Source organism: Erinaceus europaeus, chromosome 2, assembly GCF_950295315.1.
Source record: "Erinaceus europaeus chromosome 2, mEriEur2.1, whole genome shotgun sequence".
In the NCBI taxonomy this organism is placed as follows: domain Eukaryota; kingdom Metazoa; phylum Chordata; class Mammalia; order Eulipotyphla; family Erinaceidae; genus Erinaceus; species Erinaceus europaeus.
In genome coordinates this window covers 137,606,044-137,629,222 of record NC_080163.1, presented here as the reverse complement: position 1 = coordinate 137,629,222, position 23,179 = coordinate 137,606,044, and the positions used below count along the sequence as shown (strand labels likewise).

At 40.6% G+C, this 23,179-nt stretch overlaps 1 protein-coding gene across 2 annotated transcripts in view; it reads left to right on the top strand.

The window, feature by feature from the left end:
- The window catches only part of WWP2 (WW domain containing E3 ubiquitin protein ligase 2), a 191,561-nt gene that overhangs the window by 111,299 nt on the left and 57,083 nt on the right, over positions 1–23,179 (top strand). Inside the window, exon 7 of one of the 2 annotated variants that reach the window (XM_007524578.3) lies at positions 10,888–11,015. The exons of the other annotated variant lie outside the window; for it this stretch is intronic. Within the exon in view, the coding sequence (XP_007524640.1) occupies positions 10,888–11,015 (128 nt within the window). The remainder of the gene's footprint in view (positions 1–10,887; positions 11,016–23,179) is intronic. 2 annotated transcript variants of the gene reach the window in all.

Below are 23,179 nucleotides of genomic sequence, written 5' to 3'. Positions count from 1 at the left end.
AATACCACTTGGAACCAGCGCAATAACTCACTAGGATAGTGCACTGACTTGCCACGTGCACGACTTATGTTCGAGCCCAGCCCCCATTGCTTTGGTTTCTGGTGCTGTGGTTTCGTTTCTTCTTTCACTCTGTCTCTGTCTGAAAAAGTCATCCAAGAGCACTTTGTTCTGGAGATTTAAAAAACAAACACACAAAAAAACCAAGAAGATTAAAAAAAAAAATGTCTTGGGTGGCAGAATAGCTCACTTGCTATACCATCTGCATGACATAGGTTTGTGCCTGGCCCCCACACACTGAAGGAAGCTTAGGTGCTGTGGTGCCTTTCTCTGTCTGAAAATTCACCGGTGAAGTCCGAGTGATGACAAAACAAACAAACAAAAAACAGAACACCATTGTGAGCTCACAGTTCTGTGGTTAGAATTCCATCAGAGTGTAACTGACTGGATTGTCTGTTCAGGGTCTCACAAGGCCAACATCAGGTATCAGCAGGATTTTATGCTTATCTGGAAACTAAAGAAGGACTTGCTTCCAGACTCATTCAGATCAGGCCCCCATTTCCTTTCTGGCTGTAGATCAGGGCCTCTCTTAGTATCAGTATCCTCTACTTTTTTTTTTTTTAAATACCAGAGTACTGCTCAGCTCTGGCTTATTGTGGTGGGGGGTGTGGGGTGGGGTGAACCTGGGACATCAGAACCTTGGGCATGAGAGTTTCTTTGCATGATCTTTTTAAAAATACTTATTTATTCCCTTTGTTGCCCTTGTTGTTGTTATTGATGTTGTTGTTAGATAGGACAGAGAGAAATGGAGAGAGGAGAGGAAGACAGAAGGGGAGAGAAATACACCTGCAGACCTGCTTCACCACTTGTGAAGCAATTCCCCTGCAGGTGGAGAACCAGGGGCTCGAACCAGTATCCTTACACAGGTCCCTGTGCTTTGCGCTACGTGTACTTAACCAGCTGCTTTACTGCCTGACTCCCTGAATGACCATTGTGCTATTGCCCCACTCCAGTACCCTAATGCCACTTACACCCTCCTCCATCATCTAGCCTGGCTGTGTGAAATCTTTATGTGCTTCCAATCCCTCTGATTTCCTCCTCTTCTCTCTACTTCTGATGCCTGCCTGAAAAAGTGACTTCTATTCCTTCTTGATGCATCTTTTTTGCATGGATTCTTTTTTTTCTCTTTCTTTCTTTTTCTTTTTTCCTTCTATTACTTCCTCCCTTCCCCTCTCTCTTTCTCCCTCTCCCTCTTCCCCTCAATCCTTCTCTCTTTTTCTTTTTTAATTTAGATAAAGAAGGGCAAAAAGAGATGCCTCATCATTGCTCCACCATCCATGGAGCTTCCCCCAGTGCCATCCCTGGTGTTCTCACTTGGTGCTACAGCACAGATCCAGAGATTTGTGCCTGGTAAGGTGTGTGCTCTTCCCAAGTGAGTTATTTCCTGGCCCTTTGTGGTACACCTGGTAGGATACACACATTAAGTGTACAAGGATGCTCTCCATCTGCAGGAGGAAGCTTCACAAATGGTGAAACAGTGCTGTAGGCCAGTCTCTCTCTCCATCCCTCCCCCCTTCTACATTCTCTCTCAATTTCTCTTTTTCTCCATCTAAAATAAATATACTGTTTAAAAAATTTATTTAATATTGGTTTGTATTATAGGATTTTGAAGTATAATTTCACATCTAGATACCTTTCTAACTACCAAAGTCCCTATGCCATCACACCAGGCCAGATTATACAGGAAGTACTAGAGATTATAGGCCTAAGAGTGCTTTTCAACTTTAGAGCTATCTCCTTTTATTCAGTATGCTGATGAATAATATATTTATATATAGATATAGATACATAGATATATGCTTGTCAGTAAAGTCATGACACTTTTTTGTGTAGAAAAATATATCATGAATTTTCCAATACACACACACACATACATACATACATACATATATATATATATATATATATATATATAATTTTTAAAAATTATTATTTTTCTTCTCAGGGCTATTATTTTTTTCATCAGGGCTATTGCTGGGGCTTGGTGCCTGCATGACAAATTCATCGCTCCTGGAGACCTTTTTAAATTTTCTTCCTCTCTCTCTCTTTCTTTCTACAGGACAGAGTGGGGAGAGAAGGAGAGAGAGAAAGAGAGACGCCTGCAGACCAACTTCACCACTTGTGAAGTTTCCCCCTGCAGGTAGAGAGTGGGGGCTTGAACCCTGGTCTCACAGAGCGTAATTTGTATGCTCAGCTGGTGTGCCACCACCCATTCCCCACCAGCATATATATTTTTATGCTGCTTTGGGGTCAGACACATGCAAAGTGTTGGCTATACAAAGTTACACAAAACAGGCCTAGTCCCTGCTTTCATAGGTCTTCCTGGAGACCAGATTAAACAAACATGCAAGCAAATATATAACACAGAGAAAGAAGTACCATAAAGGGAAATGATTAGGGGCTGGGTGGTGACACACCCAGTTAAGCGCACATAGTACTGAGTGCGAGGGAATTATAAGGATGTGTGTGAGAGGATGTAGGGGAGTCAACAGGCTGCAGCCCTGGAGATGAGGGACATTTGGAGCAAGATCTACATTAGGAGCTAGCTGGGTGAAGAGTACAGAGTGTGCCTGATGAGCAGAGATTAACACAGGTTCTGGATTTTCCTCAGGAAGATTTGAATGGACATTTTTGAGGAACGTTTATAGAATGATCATCGTTATTTTATGTTATGAAAGGAAATGAACTGAGGCCCTTACCATGTACAAGGATACAGAATGGCCTCTGATGATGATGATGATGATAGTACTACTACTTAAGGTGGGGGAGGAGGAAGGGAGAGAGAAAGAAAAGAAAGAAGGGGCCAGGCGGTGGTGCTCCTGGTTAAGTGCCCATTACAATCCACAAGGAACAAGCCCCTAGTCCCCACTTGCAGGGGAAAAGCTTTACAGATGGTGAATCAGGGCTGCAGGTGTCTCGCTGTCTCTCTCCTTCTCTGTCTCCCCCTTCCTTTCAATTTCTGATTTTCACTATCAAATAAAGCCCCCCCCCCAAAAAAAAAACAGAGAGAGAAAGAGAGAGCATCATACAATTCCATAATTAAGGAGCTCCTGCAATGCTATTTATGCTGTTCCTGTGTGGTAGTTGGACTCGAACCCAGGGCCTCAAACACAATGTTCTTTCTACCTGCTGAGCCATCTCCAGCAGATAGAAAGAATTCCAGCCCTGAATTCTTTTTGGAGTTTACTTCATTCCTGCTGAGTTCATACCTTTGTGTCTGTGACAAACACAGATGCCCTTATAATTCAGGTTCAGACCATTTGAGGCTACAGGTCAAATAAATCATGAGTTTTGAGAACCTCAAGTGGGGGTCTAGAATGAAACAGGAAACATTTCCTTCTGAACTGCCACTCTTTTAGATTTGAAAGTGTATTTGGTTCTCTTTTAAATCAAGTCAGATTTAAAATCTGGAGTGAGATGATTCAAAATTTATTGTATATTCTCTAAGATGAATGTTTTAACCTAATAAAACTGCCACCATTGAGAGGATTTCTGTTTTCTAAGTTGGGCCAGAAGAAATCATTTATCCTTCAGTAAGGTAGAACAGACTTGGCAGCAGTTTTATTTTTACCTTTCCTGTCATTTCTGAGGCTGGCAGCCTAAAGGTAGGGTGTGAGAAGGATCTGTAAATTACTCTTGGAATGGCTAGAATGGTCCCATTTTAACCCTAATTGTGTCTTTCCCTTTTCACCTCTCTTCTCTTTTTCCCTATTCTAACTCCCCTCCCCTCCCTCCAATCTACTTTTGAATGAGGAGGGTGTAGGTAGGAATAGTTTCCCTACTAATGTTTCTCTGAATGGTGGAAACCCTTTCTTTTCACGTCATCACTGCTTCCCATTCTTTTTTCCAAGCTTCTATTTTAGGTGGCCCCCTCCTCCTTTGTCTTGCTGGAAACTAGCTCAGCCTCACTCAGTTCTGTTTCCATGCTGCTATTAAAAGACAATATCCAGCTAAGAGACTGGAGCTAAGAATACTCTTGGTTCTGGTCATCCCAGGCAAATATTCATTCCCTCGATTGGAATGTGAGAAGAGTTTTCAGTCAGCATGAATCTCTGTATCTGTTCTTTTTTAATGGAAGAAAATCAGTACTAGTTATGCGTTGAAACTTCTCTTTTGCTGAGCTCAAATACTAAGGACTCTGAATTCAAGGTCAAAGACACCCCCTCCCTAAAAGATTTATTTAATTGTTATTATCTGGATTTTGATAAAGTCACCAATTGCTTTTTAATTTTTTCTTTTAAAAATTACTTATTATTGAATAAAGACAGAGATGAGTTGAGAGGGGATGGGGATATAGAGAGGCAGAGAGACAGAGAGACACCTGCAGCCCTGCTTCACCACTTGTGAAGCTTTTCCCCTGTAGTTGGGGACTAGGGGCTTGAACCTGGGTCCTTGCACACTGTAATGTTTGCACTTAACCAGGTATGCTATCGCCTAGCCCCTAATTTTTTTAATTGGGGGGATTAATGGTTGGTTTACAGTCCACAGTAAAATATAGTAGTCTGTACATGTATAACATTTCTCAGTTTTCCACATAACAATTGGGCCCCCTCTAGGTCTTCCTCTGCCATCATATTCCAGGACCTTTGTCCTCCCTCTCAATAACCAATTGCTTTTAAAAAAAAAAATATTTTAAATGCTTATTTATTCCCTTTTGTTGCCTTATTGTTGTAGTTATTATTATTGTTGTCATAGTTGTTGGATAGGACAGAGAGAAATGGAGAGAGGAGGGGAAGACAGAGAGGGGGAGAGAAAGATAGACACCTGCAGACCTGCTTAACCAATTGTGAAGCGACTCCCCTGCAGGTGGGGAGCCAGGGGCTCAAACCGGGATCCTTATGGCGGTCCTTGCTCTTTGCACCACCTGCGCTTAAGCTGCTGTGCTACCGCCCGACTCCCAACCAATTGCTTTTTAATAACAGTTTCTGTGTTGATCTTAGTTTTTTGAGCTACCACATTTTGAATTTCACTGCTTTTTGAATAGATACAGAAAGGAATTGAGAGGGACGTGAGAGATAGAGAAGGATAGAGAGATACCTTCTGCACTGCTTCACAACTCATAAAAGGTTTCCCCCTGCCAAGTGGGGACTGAGGATTTGAATCCAGGTCTTTGTGCATTGTAACATGTGAACTCAACTGGGTGCACTACCACCTTGCCCCTGAATTTTTTTTCATTTTTTATTAGTTATTTAATATTAATTTATAAAACTTGTGAGATAATAGAGGTATAATTTCATATGGTTCCCACCACCAGAGAGTCTGTGTCTCTCCCCCCCCCCCCCATTGGATACAATAGTTCTCTCAAGGTCACCGATATGGACTGGATATATATATATATATATATATATATATATATTCCCATTTTTTAAACAGTCTTGCCTTAGCTTCCTTTCTACTTTATCCCTTCCTTTTTCCCTCTTCTCTCTCAGATAAGAGAAACAGTGTCTAGCTTCCTCTGGTGTTTTCCAGATTTGCTTCCCATTCATTGATGGTATAAAACAAGATTCTTAGTGACAAATGCTTAGGTCCTGATAGAATTGGGGTTCAGAGCCCTTTGGTCATCTTCCCCTATCATTTCCCCCTCTGGGACTATGGGCCAAAATTCTTTTGGGGGTGTAAAAGGTCTGGCTTCTATAATTGCTTCTCCTCTGGACATGGGTAATGTCAGGTCAATCCATACCCCCAGCCTGTTTCTGTCTTTTCCTAGTTAGGTAGGGCTCTGGAGAGGTGGGTCCAGGAAGCATTGGTGATATCATCTGCTCAGGGAAGTCAAGTTATGTCCCTGAATTTCACTTTTTAATCGGGGGGGGGGGGGGGGGATGGTGTGTCCTGTTGTGTAAGAATCATCACTTTTTTTGACACTTTATTTTGCTTTCACTTATGTAATCTTTATTAGGACTGACTTTTTTTTAACTAAAGAAACAAAATATTTTTTGGTTACACTATGTAAACAATTGCCTGTGTACTGATGATCAACTAAGCTGCACTGAGTGATAAAGCCTAGTTGTCAGCCAGGCTCACTCACTAGCCAAGTGCCTCCTCCACTCCAGCCTTGCAGGGTCTGATGCAAATCTGTCTGAGCAAAATTGCTTACCACTTCATTTCCAATAAGATCTAAGCTCCTTGAAGTCAGGAACTTTTCTTTCTTTCTTTCTTTCTTTCTTTCTTTCTTTCTTTCTTTCTTTCTTTCTTTCTTTCTTTCTTCCTTCCTTCCTTCCTTCCTCTCTCTTTCTTTCTTCCCTTCCTTCTTTCTTTGGGGGGTATCAGTGGTTTATAGTTGACAGTAAAATACAGTAGTTGGTACATGCGTAACATTTCTCGCTTAACACTCTAATCCCCTACTTATGTCCTCCTCCATCATCATGTTCCAGGACCTGAACACTCCCTCCTGTCCCAGAGTCTTTTACTTTGGTGCAGTACACCAAATCCAGTCCAAGTTAGTGGCCTTCCTGAAGAGTAAGATAAGAGGTCCCAGGCTCTGATTCTCAGGGTCCAGCTGAGGACTGAGTCTTATACTGTGATCAGCAAATATGACCACCCTGTCTCAAGGACCTCACCTGAATTAGATTCAATTTAAAGAGAGACTCCCAGGGCCCCAGCCTCTGCTGCCTTTCCTTAAGAATGGATGCCTTGGGGTCTGGGTGGTAGTACAGTGGGTTAAGCTCACATGGCACAAAGCCCAAGGACCAGCATAAGGATCCCGGTTCCAGCCCCCAGCTCCCCACCTGCAGGGGAGTCGCTTCATAAGCGGTGAAGCAGGTCTGCAGGTGTCTGTCTTTCCTCCTCTCTCTCTTCCCCTCCTCTCTTGATTTCTCTCTGCCCTATCCAACAACAACAAATATAACAACAATAACAGTAACAACCACAACAAGGGCAACAAAATGGGAAAAATAGCCTCCAGAAACAGTGGATTCATAGTGCTGGCACCGAGCCCCAATGATAAGTCTGGAGGAAAAAAAAAAGAATGGATGCCTTAGGTCCAGCATTCTGAGAAAAGCATACTGTCAGAAGTTGGAAAGGGACATGATGAAGGGACATTGCAGTCCTGGTGTGTCTCCTAGAGACCATTCAAAGGGAGATGAGAGGCTGTGCCTCTGTGTTACAGACTATAGTGTAAACCACTGCCCCGCCAACCCCCAATAAAATAAAAATAAAAAAGAGAGCTGAGCCTCTGTAACTCCATAACTTGAAACCATTCATGGTATTTGACCTGACTGCCACAACTGCACTGCTTTCCTGTGACTGGCCCCAGGGGCTGCGGAATTTCTCTCCCTTTGCTTCCCCCGAGTGCTACACCCTACCCCCTAACCCCCATAATGGCAGGCCAAGGTTGAAGTCATTGGCAGAGCTGAAGCCAGGCCATCTGTGGTAGAGCCCAGTGCTTCTCCACCCCATTACTCCACTTTTGTTCTGATACTATTTTGGCTTATGGTGTGTGGTTTCAGCCTTTGGGCCAACTTTTAATCACGACACAATCCCATCCTTTAAGAGTTGAGAGAGGAAACTGGTGAAGAGATTTTCCTCAAACTGTGAGACTTTCTCTTTTTTTAAAGTTTATTTATTTATTTTCCCTTTTGTTGCCCTTGTTGTTGTAGTTATTATTGTTGTTGTTATTGATGTTGTTGTTGGATAGGACAGAGAGAATGAGAGAGGAGGGGAAGACGGAGAGGGGGAGAGAAAGACACCTGCAGACCTGCTTCACCACCTGTGAAGCGACTCCCCTGCAGGTGGGGAGCCGGGGCTCGAACCCGTTGTGCTTTGTATCACATGCGCTCAGCCTGCTGTGCTACCTACCACCTGACTCCCGACTTTATCTTTCTTTTGAGAGTCTAGTTTTCAGGATAATTCTACAGGGGGAAAAAAAGTGGAAGGTCCAGATTTAGGAAAAGAGGGTGAGTCCAAGGTGGGGGGGTTGGAGAGTGGGGTGGCGGTGGGCCAGCAGCAGTGAGGCGGCAATTCATGTAAAGTGGTCCCAGCTGCCTATGGTTTCCAGGCTCAGCCAGGCTCAGCCAGGCTCTGCTCCAGCCTGCCATTCAGAGTGATCGACTATCATTAGTGGTTAAACATTTTCTGAAAGTATTCTCTCTTAACTCTGACCACATGCCCTTTTGGGGAAATGAGGGAGGAACCAGGACAGTAATAGGCCCCACCCGGTTGCCATTCCCAGCTGCAGGAGACAAGGGACCTGGACCATTGGGAGTCATGGGGCTTATCAGAGCCTGTGTCTGTGACACGGTGATGCTGTGACGGAGCGATGATGTTTTCTCTCCTGCCCCCTTTACCAGCTATTTCTTGAGGGACACAACCCTTTGTTTGGACTGTGAATGCCAAATAAAAGAAACTTTTTTTTTTTAAACCTTCTAAAGGGGTTCTTGGCTGACACAAACCTTCTTTTAACCATTCTTATCTTTCTCCATCTCTACTCTCAACACATATGCCACACAAAGTATTATCTTCCTTTGGTCAGGATTTGTTCTGCTTTTCATGAGGAATTGTGGTAAAATGCTCAAAGCTAATAGCTCTTGCCATGAAGTGGAGACTTTGAGTTTTTTTTTTTTTTCACTTTGAAATATTTTTATTGACAGAGGTGTGGTTGACAACTTTTGATTTATGAAATTAGCTCAAGGGAAAATAAGATGGAAAAAGGGAGTCCAAATTAAAATTTTTATTTCCACAGCTCAGTTGTGCCCTCTCTATCCATTTTTTGACTGCCACACAGTGTCTAGGTATGAAGGGAGCCAGGGTTTGCTTGGTTTCTTCTTAGTTGTTGTAGCTTTGGCCCAAGAAAGCCCCCTTTTTTTCTTTAAAAAAATTCTGTATGTTTAAAGTTAAAAGTTGAAGATGTTCAAGGAAAACTAGAAAAATCTAGAAAGTTACAAGAAGAACTAAAGACATCACTATTCCTAAAGATAATCCTTATTAAAAATTTGGTTTATATGCATCTTGTTGGGACAGCCTATTTCTTGAGCTTGAGAAGGTAGATGGTAGGCATGCCCCCCTCAGCAACCTGCAAGTTTATTGTGCTGAAGGCTTGTCCAAACACACTGAACTGGAGTGTCTTGGGGGCAGAAGTGTCTGTTGGAATCATTCCCCCCCCCCCCCCATAGATGATTAGGTATGTTGATCTCACAAATAGCCAAGTTACCAGCTAAAAGGAGAAATTCACCTTTAGTCTAAATTTCCCACCCCTTAGTCTCTAATCAAAGAGCATGGACTATTGAATCTTTGCCCCATTACTTTCTGCAAGATTACTGTGTATCTGATTTCTGTAAAATGGGCATAGGAAGTGTAAGTGACTTCTAGGGTTGCCATGGTCAGTGAGATAGTTAATGTATATCTGAAGTATAAAAACACACCAAACTGAAACATAATGTTACAGATTAATCAATATTTTATCCTTCCATGGTCATTGTTACTACATTTTCTGTTGAGCATATTCTTACTGATCCAGGTCATATGGTATGGATTGTTCTCCGGATACTTAAATTATCTCATTGTTAAAAAAAAACAACATATTAGGTTGTCATAATATGTCATGGTATATTTTTCTATGTTTTCTTTTTTTTTTTTTTTTAAGGTTTTGTTTGTTTACTAATGTGAAAGATAAGAGGAGGAGAAAGAAAGGACAGGATATCACTCTGGTACATGTGCTGCCAGGGATTGAACTCAGGAACTCATGCTTTAGAGTCTAATGCTTTATCCACGGCACCACCTCCCGGACCACTGTTTTTCTATGCAAAATGTGTCATGACTTTTATCACTATTCCATAGAATGACTAGATAGTAGGATGATCTTTTTTTTTTTAAATTTATTTTATTTATTCCCTTTTGTTGCCCTTGTTGTTTCATTGTTGTAGTTATTGTTGTTGTCGTTGTTGGATAGGACAGAGAGAAATGGAGAGAGGGAGGGGAAGACAGAGAGGAGGAGAGAAAGATAGACACCTGCAGACCTGCTTCACCACCTGTGAAGCGACTTCCCTGCAGGTGGGGAGCCGGGGTTCGAACTGGGATCCTTATGCCAGTCCTTGTGCTTTGCGCCACCTGCGCTTAACCCGCTGCGCTACAGCCCAACTCCCAGGATGATCTTTCTTGACAAAACAAACTGAAGAGCAAGGAAGGCTTGGATAATTTTGCTTAGTGAATGAAGTCAAGCTGCAAAAGGACCTTATAAGGCACATTTCCAGTTGCCTCATGTTCTTGAAGATGTCAGGTTTTCTGCTATGAGAGTCTGTTATCTTTGTGATATAGGTTCTTCTCTGATTATTTCTTATTTATTTTCATGGGCCTTTGGGCCATCTTTTCTAGATAAAACATGTCAACATAGGCATTGGCTAAAGTTGTTGAATGCCTCTTGTCTTCTCTTTCCAAGGGAAGTGTCTTTCTAGCTAAAAAACAAACAAACAAACAAAAAAACAAAAATAGCCTTAGATAAGTTTGGAGCTTTTTTCCCCCAGTGGGAGAAATATTTCATCTGTAGCTTGTCCAGTGATTCTTGTTTGTTTCTTATATTTGAGCCCAGTAAAAATAATGTGATGGTCATAGGATATTCTGCCAGCTTTTTCAGATGTGGGGGCCATTCACCCTGGATTTATTTACTTTAAGTGGAAAAGTTTGTACAAAATTGCCTTTTGGGATTTTACCAAGAAGGAAGCTTACCTGATTCTCTCTGTTTGGAGCTAGCGTCTTTGAGTAAAAAAAAAAAAATCTCGAAGGCTAATAAAAGTCTTATTCTCAGTAAATAGCAAGAGAAGGAATACATTGGCTTAGATGGGATACCATTTTTTCTTTCATAGTTTCTATATCTGTCTGCTTTATACTTTGAACCCTCAGGACACACAGACATTCAAGTGGTTCAGCCAGAACAACCACAGCAACAGGGGAGCAGAGCCCTAGTCATAGCAACCGGCACCGTCAACCCGTCAAGAACCCAAGCCACAACGGCTTGGCCAATGGCACAGGTGAGTGACACCCCAGATCAAAGCTGTAAACCGAGGCTGTGCCTGCTGTGTCAGAATGTGGGGTGGGTGAGAGAAGCCCCCAAGACGAAGATGAATTTGAATCCATCCATCTTTCCATTGATTCATGCTTTTTTCTCTGTAGGACATTCTGTAGAGCTGTGGTTATTTTCCATTTTACTGAACTCCTCTAGAGTAACTCTTTGCACAGAAATAATACATACTGATGTTTCTATTCATTTCTTATCAACTCTGAATTTTATGAGGGGAAGATGGTATTTACACACGGCATATTTTATTCCTTTAATTTAAGGGATTGATCAGACTTAGGGAGAAAGACTTAAAAAATTTTTTTAAATAATTTATTTATTAGCTAGAGCCAAAGGGAAATTAGTAGGGAGGAGGAGATAGGGAAAGAGACAGAGAAACACCTGCAGACCTGCATCACCACTTGCAAAGGTTTCCCCTGGCAGGTGGAGATCAGGGGCTTTAACCTGGATCATTGTAATGTGTGCACTTAACCAGGTGCACCACCACCTGGCTCCTTTTTAAAAGAATTTATTAGTGACTTAATGATTAACAAGATTGTAAGATAATAAAGGTACAATTCTATACCACCAGAGTTCTGTGTCTCATCCTCTTCATTGGAAACTTCCCTGTTCTTTTTCTTTCTGGGAGTATGGACCATAATTCTTTATAGGGTGCAGAAGATGGGCGTTCTGGCTTCTGTAATTGCTTAACTTTCTGGCTTATGGTAGTGCAGGTGATTGAACTTGGGACTTTGGAGCCTCAGGCATGAGAGTCTCTTTGCATAACCATTATTCTATCTACCCCTACCCTAACTTCTGTAATTGTTTCTCTACTGGACATGGATATTGGCAGATTGATCCCATACTCCCAGCCTGTTTTCTGTCTTTCCCTAGTAGATAGAACTCTGTAGAGTTGAGATTTCAGGACACATTGGTGAAGTCATCTGCCCAGGGAAGTCAGGATGGAATCATAGTAGCATCTTTAACTTAGTGTCTGAAAGGCAGTAAGATATAAAACAGGACAAATTGTATAATAAACAGGAACCAAAGGAAAGAATAGTACAGATGAAATTAGGGGTCTTCATGTGGGAAAAAGGTAGGAAGTCTACTTTAGCTATGCTTTTTTTTAATCTTTATTTATTTATTGGATAGAGGCAGATAGAAATCAGGAGGGAAGGGGGTGATAGAAAGGGAGAGAGACAGAGGGACACTTACAACACTGCTTCACCACTCGCAAAGCTTTCTCCCTGCAGGTGGGGACTGTGGGCTCAAACCCGGGTCCTTGTGCATTGTACCATGTGTGCTCAACCAGGTGTACCACCATCCAGCAACCCCTTTATGTTTCAAGGGGCCCATGACTTCCCTAATTTTTACCAGAGCCTGATAGCTAGCATGCAAGTGAGCTACAAGTATTGTATGGGAAGATAGTATCAGAGTTGAGAATAGGGCTAGAGTAGGCCTGAATTAGGGCAGAGTGGCTTCCAAACATGAGTGAAGTATTTAAGTACCATTAACTGTTTACCCCATTGATCTGACCTAGGGCTCCTATATATTCATATTTAGTACAGGAGCCTGTGTAACTAACCTCGGAGTCCCTGTCAGTCTGAGCTCACAGTCTGTGGGCACTGCTGGGAACATTCTAGACTACACTCATTTCAGGGACCAGTCTTCCTTGAGTAGCAGAATAGGCTGACCCAGCCTCCTTTCAGAGAGTGAGGCAGTCTCTACCATTGCTGCTCTACAGTGAGGGCAAGGCCCTGGAGAGGCCCACAAGAGGACTTATAATGATGTTCCTTATGGAAGTGACCAGTGATAGTGGAGAGAGGGATCTACTAGAGAGAGGATTAGGCTCATCATATCTATGTGGGAATCCAAGGATTCCCTGACTACAGTCCCAGATGATGGGGCGGCCTGGTATTGACCAAAAGGACCATCATTTAAGTGAGCCAGTCTCTTGCCTATGTCAAGCTTTTGTAGTCCTTACTTTACCTAACAAGGTTAGACTTGGGAGAAAGACTTAGGTAGAGAAGACAATGGCCTTGCTGAGTGGGTTGGGATGCTTCCTAGGAACAAAAAACAAACTGTCATTGAGGGACATTCTATAGTTGTTCCAGTGAGAGTGTCTGTTTCCTTATAGAGTAGACCACTGTCCCAGCCACATCCACATAGCTTGTCCCTGTGCACTTGGCACTGGGTCCCTGTGAGAAAGGACTTATTTCAAAATAAATGAGTTTTGTAATGTCTTCCTTCTGTCTCATCATAACAGTGTTAAGCTACAAAGAAAAAGCAGTAAATTTTTCTAAACTTCCCGAAGATTGTCAAATGTTTTTTTTTTCAGATGTTCACCTCTGAGTTTATTTTTTAATATCTATTTTCCCTTTTGTTGCCCTTGTTTTTTATTTTTGTTGTAGTTATTGATGTCATTATTGTTAGATATGACAGAGAGAAATGGAGAGAGGGGGGAAGACAAAAAGGGGGAAAGATAGATACCTGCAGACCTGCTTCACTGCCTGTGAAGTGACTCCCCTGCAGGTGGGGAGCCGGGGGCTTGAACCGGGATCCTTATGCCGGTCCTTGCGCTTAGCGCCACATGTGCTTAACGTGCTACGCTGCCGCCCGACTTCCCATGAGTCTGTTTTTTAAAAGGGTTTCCAATCTGAGGCCTCCAGTCATGCAAGCAAACCAGTGATCCCCCCAGCTGCTGTCATTGACAGCAGGCCCCCCACGGGGGGGGGAATGTTTTTTTTTTTTTTCCATTCTAGTTTTACTAAGAAAATAATTGACATACACTGCTATATAAGTTTAAGCTATACATCATGTTGATTTGGTTTACTTATGTTGTCAGATGATTACAACAATGGGCTTGGCAGTCCATCTTCTCATTTAGCTGCAATAACATGAAAACGAAAAAAAGGAAAAGCATTTTTCTCTTTATTATGTAATTTGTCAAATCTTTAGTGACTGCCAGTCGTTTGGTTATCTATCTTAATCTGGGACATTTGAGAAAGGTCCTGGACATTTGCTTTGATAAACTGTAGAGGGAAATGCACGCAATTACATAAATAAGTAGCACAATAGTGATTTTTCAGAAGCTTGTGTTATTAGAGGCCTCATATGAGAGCTAAGATATCCAGAGCAGCTTCGCTTTTCACAGAAGAGCGTTACCATGGCTTCCCTACTGTCCTTTTTGTGACAAATGGATCACATAGGAGAAATTGATTTGGATTACTCTCTAAAGACTTTCAGTTCTCTGGCAGCTCTGAACATGGGCTGCTAAATCCCTCTAATGGTTCAGGGTTCTTAACTGTACTTTGGTCTCAAAGGATTGTAGGGTGGTATGCTGTCTGCTCTGCTTGGCTCATTGTGTATGTGATGGCTTGACTTTCTCCTTTGAGATCAGAACTTGTCTGAAGGAATTGAGTCAGCTAGCTCACCATGACATTTGAGCAGGCAGTGGCTGTGGATTGTGTTACAGAAAACTGTATGCAGTTTCATGCGCTCCAGTTAATAGACTTCTCTAACAAAAAGAAGTTGCTCATAGAGGAAGTCTGGTGTTTTCACACAGGGAAGAGGAACTGGCTTTTTTTTCTTCTTCTTTTTCTTTATTGGGGGGATTGATGGTTGGTTTACAGTTGACAGTAAAATACAGTAGTTTGTACATGTGTAACATTTCTTAGTTTTCCACATAACAATTTGGCCCCCTTTAGGTCCTCCTCTGCCATTATGTTCCAGGACGACCTGAACATCACCCCCCCCCCCCCCGAGTCTTTTACTTTGGTGCAATACACCAAACCCAGTCCAAGTTCTGCTTTGTGTTTTATTAGTTTTCAGCTTCTCTCTATCTCTCTTTATTATTTGTGATTTGTTACTGATAGACAATATTGTGGAATAAGAGGGACACAATTCACACAACTCCTATCACCTGCATGCTACATGGGGGACTGGCTTTTTGGGGACCAGTTGTTTCCTGGAAGCCATGGCCATGCTACCAACTGTTATGTTCTTGGGTATCTCTTACTGTGATACTTAATTTCCCTTATTTCTGCTTTTCTTTACCTTTTTTTTTTTTTTAAAGGCTTATTTATTCTTAGAGGGGAAAGGGATAACAGAGAAAACACCACTCAGGTCTGGCTTATTGTAATGCCAGGGATTGAATTTGGTACCTCTGGGGCCTTGGTAGTGTAAGTACTGTGCTCTAGCATATCAAGTTATCTCCCTTTCCCTTTTCTGCTTTTCTTATAAAAGCTGTTGTTAACCCCTTCCTTTCAAGCTATTGGCAAATTGACTTTGCATGATGATGGTCTTTGAGTCACTCATCTCAGACATTTAAACAAATCTGTTATTTCCCCTTGGTTGATTTTTAGGTACCTTTGAATATTGCCTTTATCTACAGGGACAAGGAAAGTGCCAGCTGTCTCTTTAGAAAGCCACATGTCTCTAACCCCAAACTACCCTGAAAATATTTGATGGCAGTGTATCTGAATGCTTAGATTACTCCAAAAATCCATTTGTGAAGGACAGCATTTGCAGTATAGAAACTTCTGTTGAAACACTAAAGCTTTTGACTTGAGTCTTCTTTCTGCTATGATGATGGTTCACTTCCTCACAGACAACTCAAACTTCCTAGGCTCTTAAATAGCAATTTCAAGGGTACAGAATGACAGAGTAGGAAGAAGCATGAGTATAGGAGGGGTTTTGAGGAGAGGAATGAAGACATCTCCATCCTTCAATATGCCACAGTTAGAACCACGAGGACCAGTTCCAAAATGGTGGTAGTGAGCCGTGCCTCCAGGAAATATTTCCACAGATGTACAAGATTTATTTAGCCAGCCTTTTTTGGCTGTGCTGTGCAATTATGCATGAAAAAGACATTTGGGGCAAAAATGGAATCAGGTTCCAGGTGGTTTTTTCATGTTGTCACAACTATAAAGTATCCATTTTTTATAAAATAATGGTGAATGGCAGCCTGTCTCTATAAATATAACATTTCTGAATTTTAGAAGCAGGGGAATTGAGAGTCAGCATAGCACTTCATTGCATCTTGTGTGCCTTGATTTATGTTCTAATTTTTTATTGAAAACTTTATCCCTGAAAAAAGTTACATCTCTCACGCCTCCCTTAAATGTGATTTCCATGTAGCACAGGTCAGTGCTCATGCTGGCTGTGGTCAGATTCTGGTCCCCTGTGTATAGCATGTGTGGAAGGCCCAGTGAGTCCTGGGACCCAGGTTTTCTCATTAATAAAATCAGGACAAGAGTTTATTTCTCATAGTGTTGTTATAAGGAATAAGTTATATAAAACATGTTGATTGCTTAGGAGGGTACCTGAAGCATAATGAGCTGTCATAGTTAGCTTTTATCCTTATGATTAACTGCATATACATACAACTGTGTAGCCTAAGTATATGCTCTTTTTCTCACTTTGTTATTTTTCCTACATGATTTTGTTCATGTGGCCTTCTTATTCAGCTATTTTTCTGTGGCTTTGTTCTGTTTCACAGTTAGTATGCCATAATTCATTTAACCACTTCTCAATTCTATATGTTCTTATTAGAAAACAAAATTCTGACAGGTCCATGAAAGATGATGAATGACATAGTGGGGGTTGTATTGTTAAATGGGAATCTGGGGAATGTTATGCATGTACAAACTATTGTATTTACTGTTGAATGTAAAGCATTAATTCCCCAATAAAGAAATAAATTATTAAAAAAAAAAAAAAGAAAACAAAATTCTGTTTTGGCCCATACTCCCAGAGGGATAAAGAACAGGGAAGTTTCCAATGGAGGGTATGGGACATGGAACTCTAGTGATGGGACCTGTATGGAATTATATCCCTGTTAACTTAAAAAAAAAAATCTGGTGTAAACATCTTTTCTTTCTGTCTTGGAAGGTTTTTGAGTAAAAGAATGTGAATTTGAAGAAGTGAGATTTGTGATTACTTTCTGAAAGGATAGAAGCAATCATATGTCCTACAGCAGTATTTAGCTTTCTACTAAGTGTTATTCGAGGCTTATTTTTTCTTCTAGGTTTGTAAATTCTGATTTATCATTTTACTAGCAGGTATTGAGTGCCACTTCATTGTTTGGCCTCATTGTGTTTCTTCAGTTACTGACTACTCCACTATTTCTTGCTATGTGTGCTTAACCTGCTGCGCTACCACCCGACTCCCATACTCCACTATTTCTTTTCTGTGATTTTTTTTTTCAGTGTCTGATTATTTGTTCTTCTGAGATTTGGGAGTTTTATATTAGAAACATATATTCTTGATACAGTTCTTTTAAGTTGTAAATAAATGAAATAACTTATACCACTTAAACCATTTTTTAAAGATTTACATTTATTAATGAGAAAGAAAATAAGACCATAATACTACCCAGCTCTAGCATTCATAGAGCTGAAAATCTAACTTAGAACTTTATGTACCAAGTCCTGAGCTCCAGTGAGCTATAGCTTTAGTCTCATTAAAAGCATGCTTCAGCGTCTGAGTCAGTGGCATTGAATGTGTATTGTGTAAGTACACCACTACCCATTTCCAGAACTTGTTCATCATCCCAAACTGAAACTCAGTACCATTTAAGCAGTTACGTTCCCCTATTCTCCCTTTACCCTATCCCATCCCTTCTGACTTTTATTCTATTTTTATCTCTGAATTTTATTATTCTAGGTACCTCCTATTATAATCAGAATAATTTGACCTTTTGTCTTTTCAGGATTCATCTGTTATAGCATGTGTGAGAATTTTATTCTTTTAAAAAGCTAAATAATATCTATTATATATTAATTGCATTTTGTGTATGTATTTACTCATTGATTAAACAGTTGGACTAACTACTTTGAATAACTGTGCTGTGAATTTAGACATTCAGATATCTGTTTTTACCTCTGCTTTTAAATTCTTTTGAATATAGGCCTAGGAGTAGTTAGTGGATTGTATGGTAATCCCATGTTTAACTTTTTCAGGAACTCTTAAACTGTTTTCCAGAGTTGAAACACCATTTTACATCCCCAGAAGCAATGAATGCGGGTTTCAATTTTTCATTATCTTTGCTAACATTTGTTACTTCATTTTTTTTTCTTTTTTTTTCTTTTTTTCATTTGTTACTTCATGTGCGTGCGTGCGTGCGTGCGTGCGTGTGTGTGTGTGTGTGTGTGTGTGTGTGTGTATCAAGGAAGCAAACTCAGAACCTCATACATGCAAGACATGTACTTTACCACTGAGTTACATTCCTGACTCATTTCAATACTTGTCATTTATTTATTTTGTGGACCTAGGTTTTACACATACACAATTTCACTGTTCCTGTTTTTTTGTTTTGTTTTGTTTTGTTTTGTTTTGAGAGCGAGTGATAGATGCCATAGCACTGGAGCTTCTCCTAGTGATGTGGTACTCTGATGTGGTGCTGGGGCAAGGTATGTGTCTCTATCTGGTGAGTTCTCTCTCTGGCTCCATTTGCTGCCTTTTTCTCCTTGTTTCCCATCTCCTTTTTAAGGTAATAGTCATCATAATGGGTGTGAAATGTCCAGGTATGAGTTTTCTCTCTATGTAATTAAATTAATTTATATTTTATAAAATTTTGTGAAAGGAGTTCAGAAATAATTGTGTTTGAGCATTTTAAAAACATGTATAGTTTCACTTTTGCTTCAGAAGTAAAGGTTTCTTTTTCATAGATGAAATAAATTCTGTTTTACTTTTTTCCCCATGGTGTAATATTAAAACATTACTATCCCAGTGGAATTTATAATGATAGATTTATGACTGTGCAGCCACAAATATAATAAAGAGGTTAGATCTAAACTAATTTTTTGTTTCTGGCTACCCCAAAAGCACTAACTAGGTAGTTGTTCTCACTGTGGTTTTACTTACTGTCTATCACTTACCACATTTTCATATGAGAATTCTTTGTGAAATCTTTACTCATTCCATTTATTTATTTCCTGTTTTGAGTCAGTCCCCTGTGATTTTGATTATAGACATGATATATTTTTCTAATGTCTAGAAGGGCTAGTCTTGCCTCATTACTTTTTCTTCATATCCTTTGATGGTGTATACATTTGAAAAATTTCAGACTTTTAATTCTTAGAAGTGTGGTATAATGTGAATGGAAAAATGTGTGAATCTATATATTGACTGGGGAAGGATTTTTACTTTCCCATCTTGTAACATGGTCTATATGGCCTTGTTGTTATTACACCCTCCTCCCCCCAAGCTATTGCTAACTTAATTGTTTTTTCTTTTTTCAAAAAATTATTTTCATCATGTAATCCTCACCCACCCTGCATCATGCCATTTATGAGTTATTATTATTCTTAGCTTTGGTTGCTTGTGTTAAGAGCTGAATAATTAGCTGTGTTGAAAGTACATTGGTCGTGATTCACAGATGATAGTGACTGCTTTATGTAAGTCTTCTATTTGGAACCAGCCTTCAGGTTGAAAAGCTCCCATTGTTGGAGCTCAGCTTCTGCATGCGAGTGTGGGGGCTAAAAAGACCTGTGTCTATACCGAAAGAGAGCCTGTGCTACACTAGACACCTAAAGATCTTAGAACATGCAGTGAGCTGGCAGCATGTCTAGGATTAAGAAAAAAAGAGTTTTTAATTCCAGATTTTTTTTTTCTTGGCTAACAGTGAGTAGAGTATGTGTTAGTCCTGAATGAATATCTGATTCATAATGTTAGAATGTTTAACCAACAGCACAGAGGGAACCTTGTAAAATACACGGTCATACAGACTAAAGGCTATTTAGTGGCCATTTTACCTATTTACCCCACTTACCCTCTCTTCTGGGCTCCTAGACTTTCTTCCCATGCAGGAAGGCCACCTAAGCTTTTCCCCTCTGTAGCCCAGTATCCTTATCCTCATAATTTTCACTTTGTGGTGTTCTGTACTTGTGTATCAGTTCTGCTGTTTGCTGACCACATGCATGTCTGAGAAGTATCTGTGAACCTCTGTTTTCTTCTTCAGTAAAATGGGACTAATAGCTGTTTCCCTTCTCAAACTCTTGGGGGAGTTAAATGTACTAATGACAGTGAACTTGCTAAATAGAGGAAAACTATAAAGTACTGAAGTTCTCTAAAGCATGATGAAATCATAATTCCTTGTTTTTGGCAATCCAATCCAGTTTTTTTTTTTTTAACCTTTATTTATTATTGGATAGAGACAGCCAGAAATTGAGAGGAGAGGGAGAGGGAGAGGGAGAGGGAGAGGGAGAGGGAGAGGGAGAGGGAGAGGGAGAGGGAGAGAGACCTGTAGTACTGCTTTACCACTTGAAAAGCTTTCCTCCTGCAGGTGGGGACAAGGGGCTTGTACCTGGGTCCTTGCTCATTGTAACATGTACATTCAACCAGTTACAGTTACAATACCACTGGGCCCCCAATCCAGTTTTTCTTCTTTCTCTTTCTTTTTTCTTTTATCATTTTATTGGGGGATTAATGGTTTACAGTACAGTTGTTGACGTAGATACGGCTTTTCATTTCCCTTCATAGGTGTCTGCAAAGCATGCTCACCTCCAACTTAGGTCCTTTTCTTCCATCATGTACTAGGATTCCAAATGCCCCCACCCCCAGCACCTTCCCTCACCAGTCTTTTGCTTCAGTTTAATATAACCAAACCCAGTCCAAATTTAAATTTATTTTTTCCTTTTCTGTTCATGTTTCTTAAGTTCTGCCTTATGAGTAAGATCCTCTGATATTCACCCTTCTCCTTTTGGCTTATAACTCACTTAACATGATTCCTTCAAGCTCCATTCAAGATGATGTAAAAGAAAAGACTTTCTCATTTTCTATATCTCTTGCTTTATGGTTCTAGCCTGGTATTCTGTCAAGTGTAGACCAGGGAAACTGAAAGTAACTTGACTATCAGAACTTTAGTTCAGGAGTGGATGTACCCTTGAATGGTTTTTCAAACTATTGTGCTCTTAAAAAGGTGTATATGTGTATGTATATGTATGAACACAGAAAATTTGTCAATGTTAGAACAGCAAATTTTCACATTCCCTTTCCAAGTCAAGGTACAGAACACATGAGCTACTTTGATGAGTCAGTTTCTTAAATAGGTCTCTTGTCAGATATAGTCTCAGGAGCCATTTTTCCAGCTAAATCTGTAGTTTCATGAACAAATTATGCTGTTGGTGGGTCTTTTCCATTGGCATGTCATGGGGCTCTATTTTTGTTCTTTTTGCTAGTCAGCATTTTTATAACAATTATCATTATTATTATTTTGTTTTAATAATGATTGACAAGACCGTAGAATAAGAAGGATACAATTCCACATAGTTCTCACCACTAGAATTCTATATCTCATCTCCTCTTTCCTATTCTTTATCCCTCTGGGAGCATGGACCCAGGATCACTATGGGGTGCAGAAGGTGGAAGATCTGGCTTCTGTAATTTCTTTTCTTTTCTTTTCTTTTTTTTTTTCCTCCAGGGTTATTGCTGGGCTCGGTGCCTGCACCATGAATCCACCGCTCCTGGAGGCCATTTTTCCCCCTTTTTGTTGCCCTAGTTGTTGCAGCCTCTTTGCGGTTATTATTGCCATTGTTGACGTTGCTTTGTTGTTGGATAGGACAGAGAGAAATGGAGAGAGGAGGGGAAGACAGAGAGAGAGGGGAGAGAAAGATAGACACCTGCAGACCTGCTTCACCGCCTGTGAAGCGACTCCCCTGCAGGCGGGGAGCCGGGGGCTCGAACCGGGATCCTCACACCGGTCCCTGCGCTTTGCGCCACACGCTTAACCCACTGCGCCACCGCCGGACCCCCTGTAATTTCTTTTCTGTTGGACATGGGCATTGGCAGGTCGATCCATACCCCCTAGGCTATTTCTATCTTTCCCTAGTGGGCCAGAGCTCTGGAGAGGTGGGGTTCTAGGGTACATTGGTGATGTCCGCTGCTCAGAGAAATCAGGTTGGTGTCACCGTAGCATTTGCAACTTGGTGGCTGAAAACAACTATTCTTAAGAGTTAGTGTGTAAAGGCAGGAGAGAGGAGAGAGCAAGGGGGGGAGGGAGAAAGAAAGTCAGAGTTGCACTGCACATATATGTATGTTGTTTGAAAACTCTGGCGCACACACACTTATACACACAGTAATACAGTATGTAAGCTGTTCTGTACCTTCCTACTTATTTTTCTACTGAACTTGAAGCAAACTTCAAAAGCTTTGCCTTTTCCATGTTCTGCTAACCACAGACAAAGATGGGGTTAATTTTAGTATTAGTAAAAATAATGATCTCAGTGGTTTGAAATAACTTAAATACATTTAATTCCAGGAGTCTATAATGATTTTTAAGCAAAATGAAATCTCACTGTTCAGTCCCTTTTTGGAGACTTTGAGGAAATCCACTCAAAAACAGGAAATCAAAGGAAAGGTTCGAGCATTTCTTCTGCTTTTTCTTTTTTCTCTTCTCTTTTTTTAAATATTTATTTATTTTCCCTTTTGTTGCCCTTTTTTTTTTTATTGTAGTAGTAGTTATTGTTGTCGTTATTGATGTCATCATTGTTAGGACAGAGAGAAATGGAGAGAGGAGGGAAAGGCAGAGAGGGGCAGTGAAAGATAGACACCTGCAGACCTGCTTCACTGCTTGTGAAGGACTCCCTTGCAGGTGGGGATCTGGGGGCTCGAACCAGGATCCTTACGCATGTCTGTGCTACCGCCTGACTCCTTCTCCTGCTTTTTCTTCAAGCAAATTCAAGGAAGCCAAATAGTTGTAAGGGCATGTTTCTTCCTTTCTTTCTCTCTCTTTCTTTCTTTCTTTCTTTCTTTCTTTCTTTCTTTCTTTCTTTCTCTCTTTCTCTATTTCTCTCTCTCTCTCTCTCTTTCTTTCTTTCTTTCTTTCCTTTTTGGTAAGCATTATAGAATTAAAATATTACTTTTCAGTTTCCAACCAATTAATTGATTTACACAATAACCATCAAATGCTGCTGACACTAAAAAAGAAACACAACCAGATGGTATTTATACAACAGAAAATTGTGCTGAATACATCATGCAGCCTCTACTATTGCCTCAAAGCCATTTTGATGTCACATACATCTATCTTCTCTGTACCCTGCTCCCACCATCTACCTCCCAAGAATTGCATCTAAAATATTTGTAATGCTCACTTATTCTCCATAGAGACTCTATTAGTTTCTGTTCCTACCAACA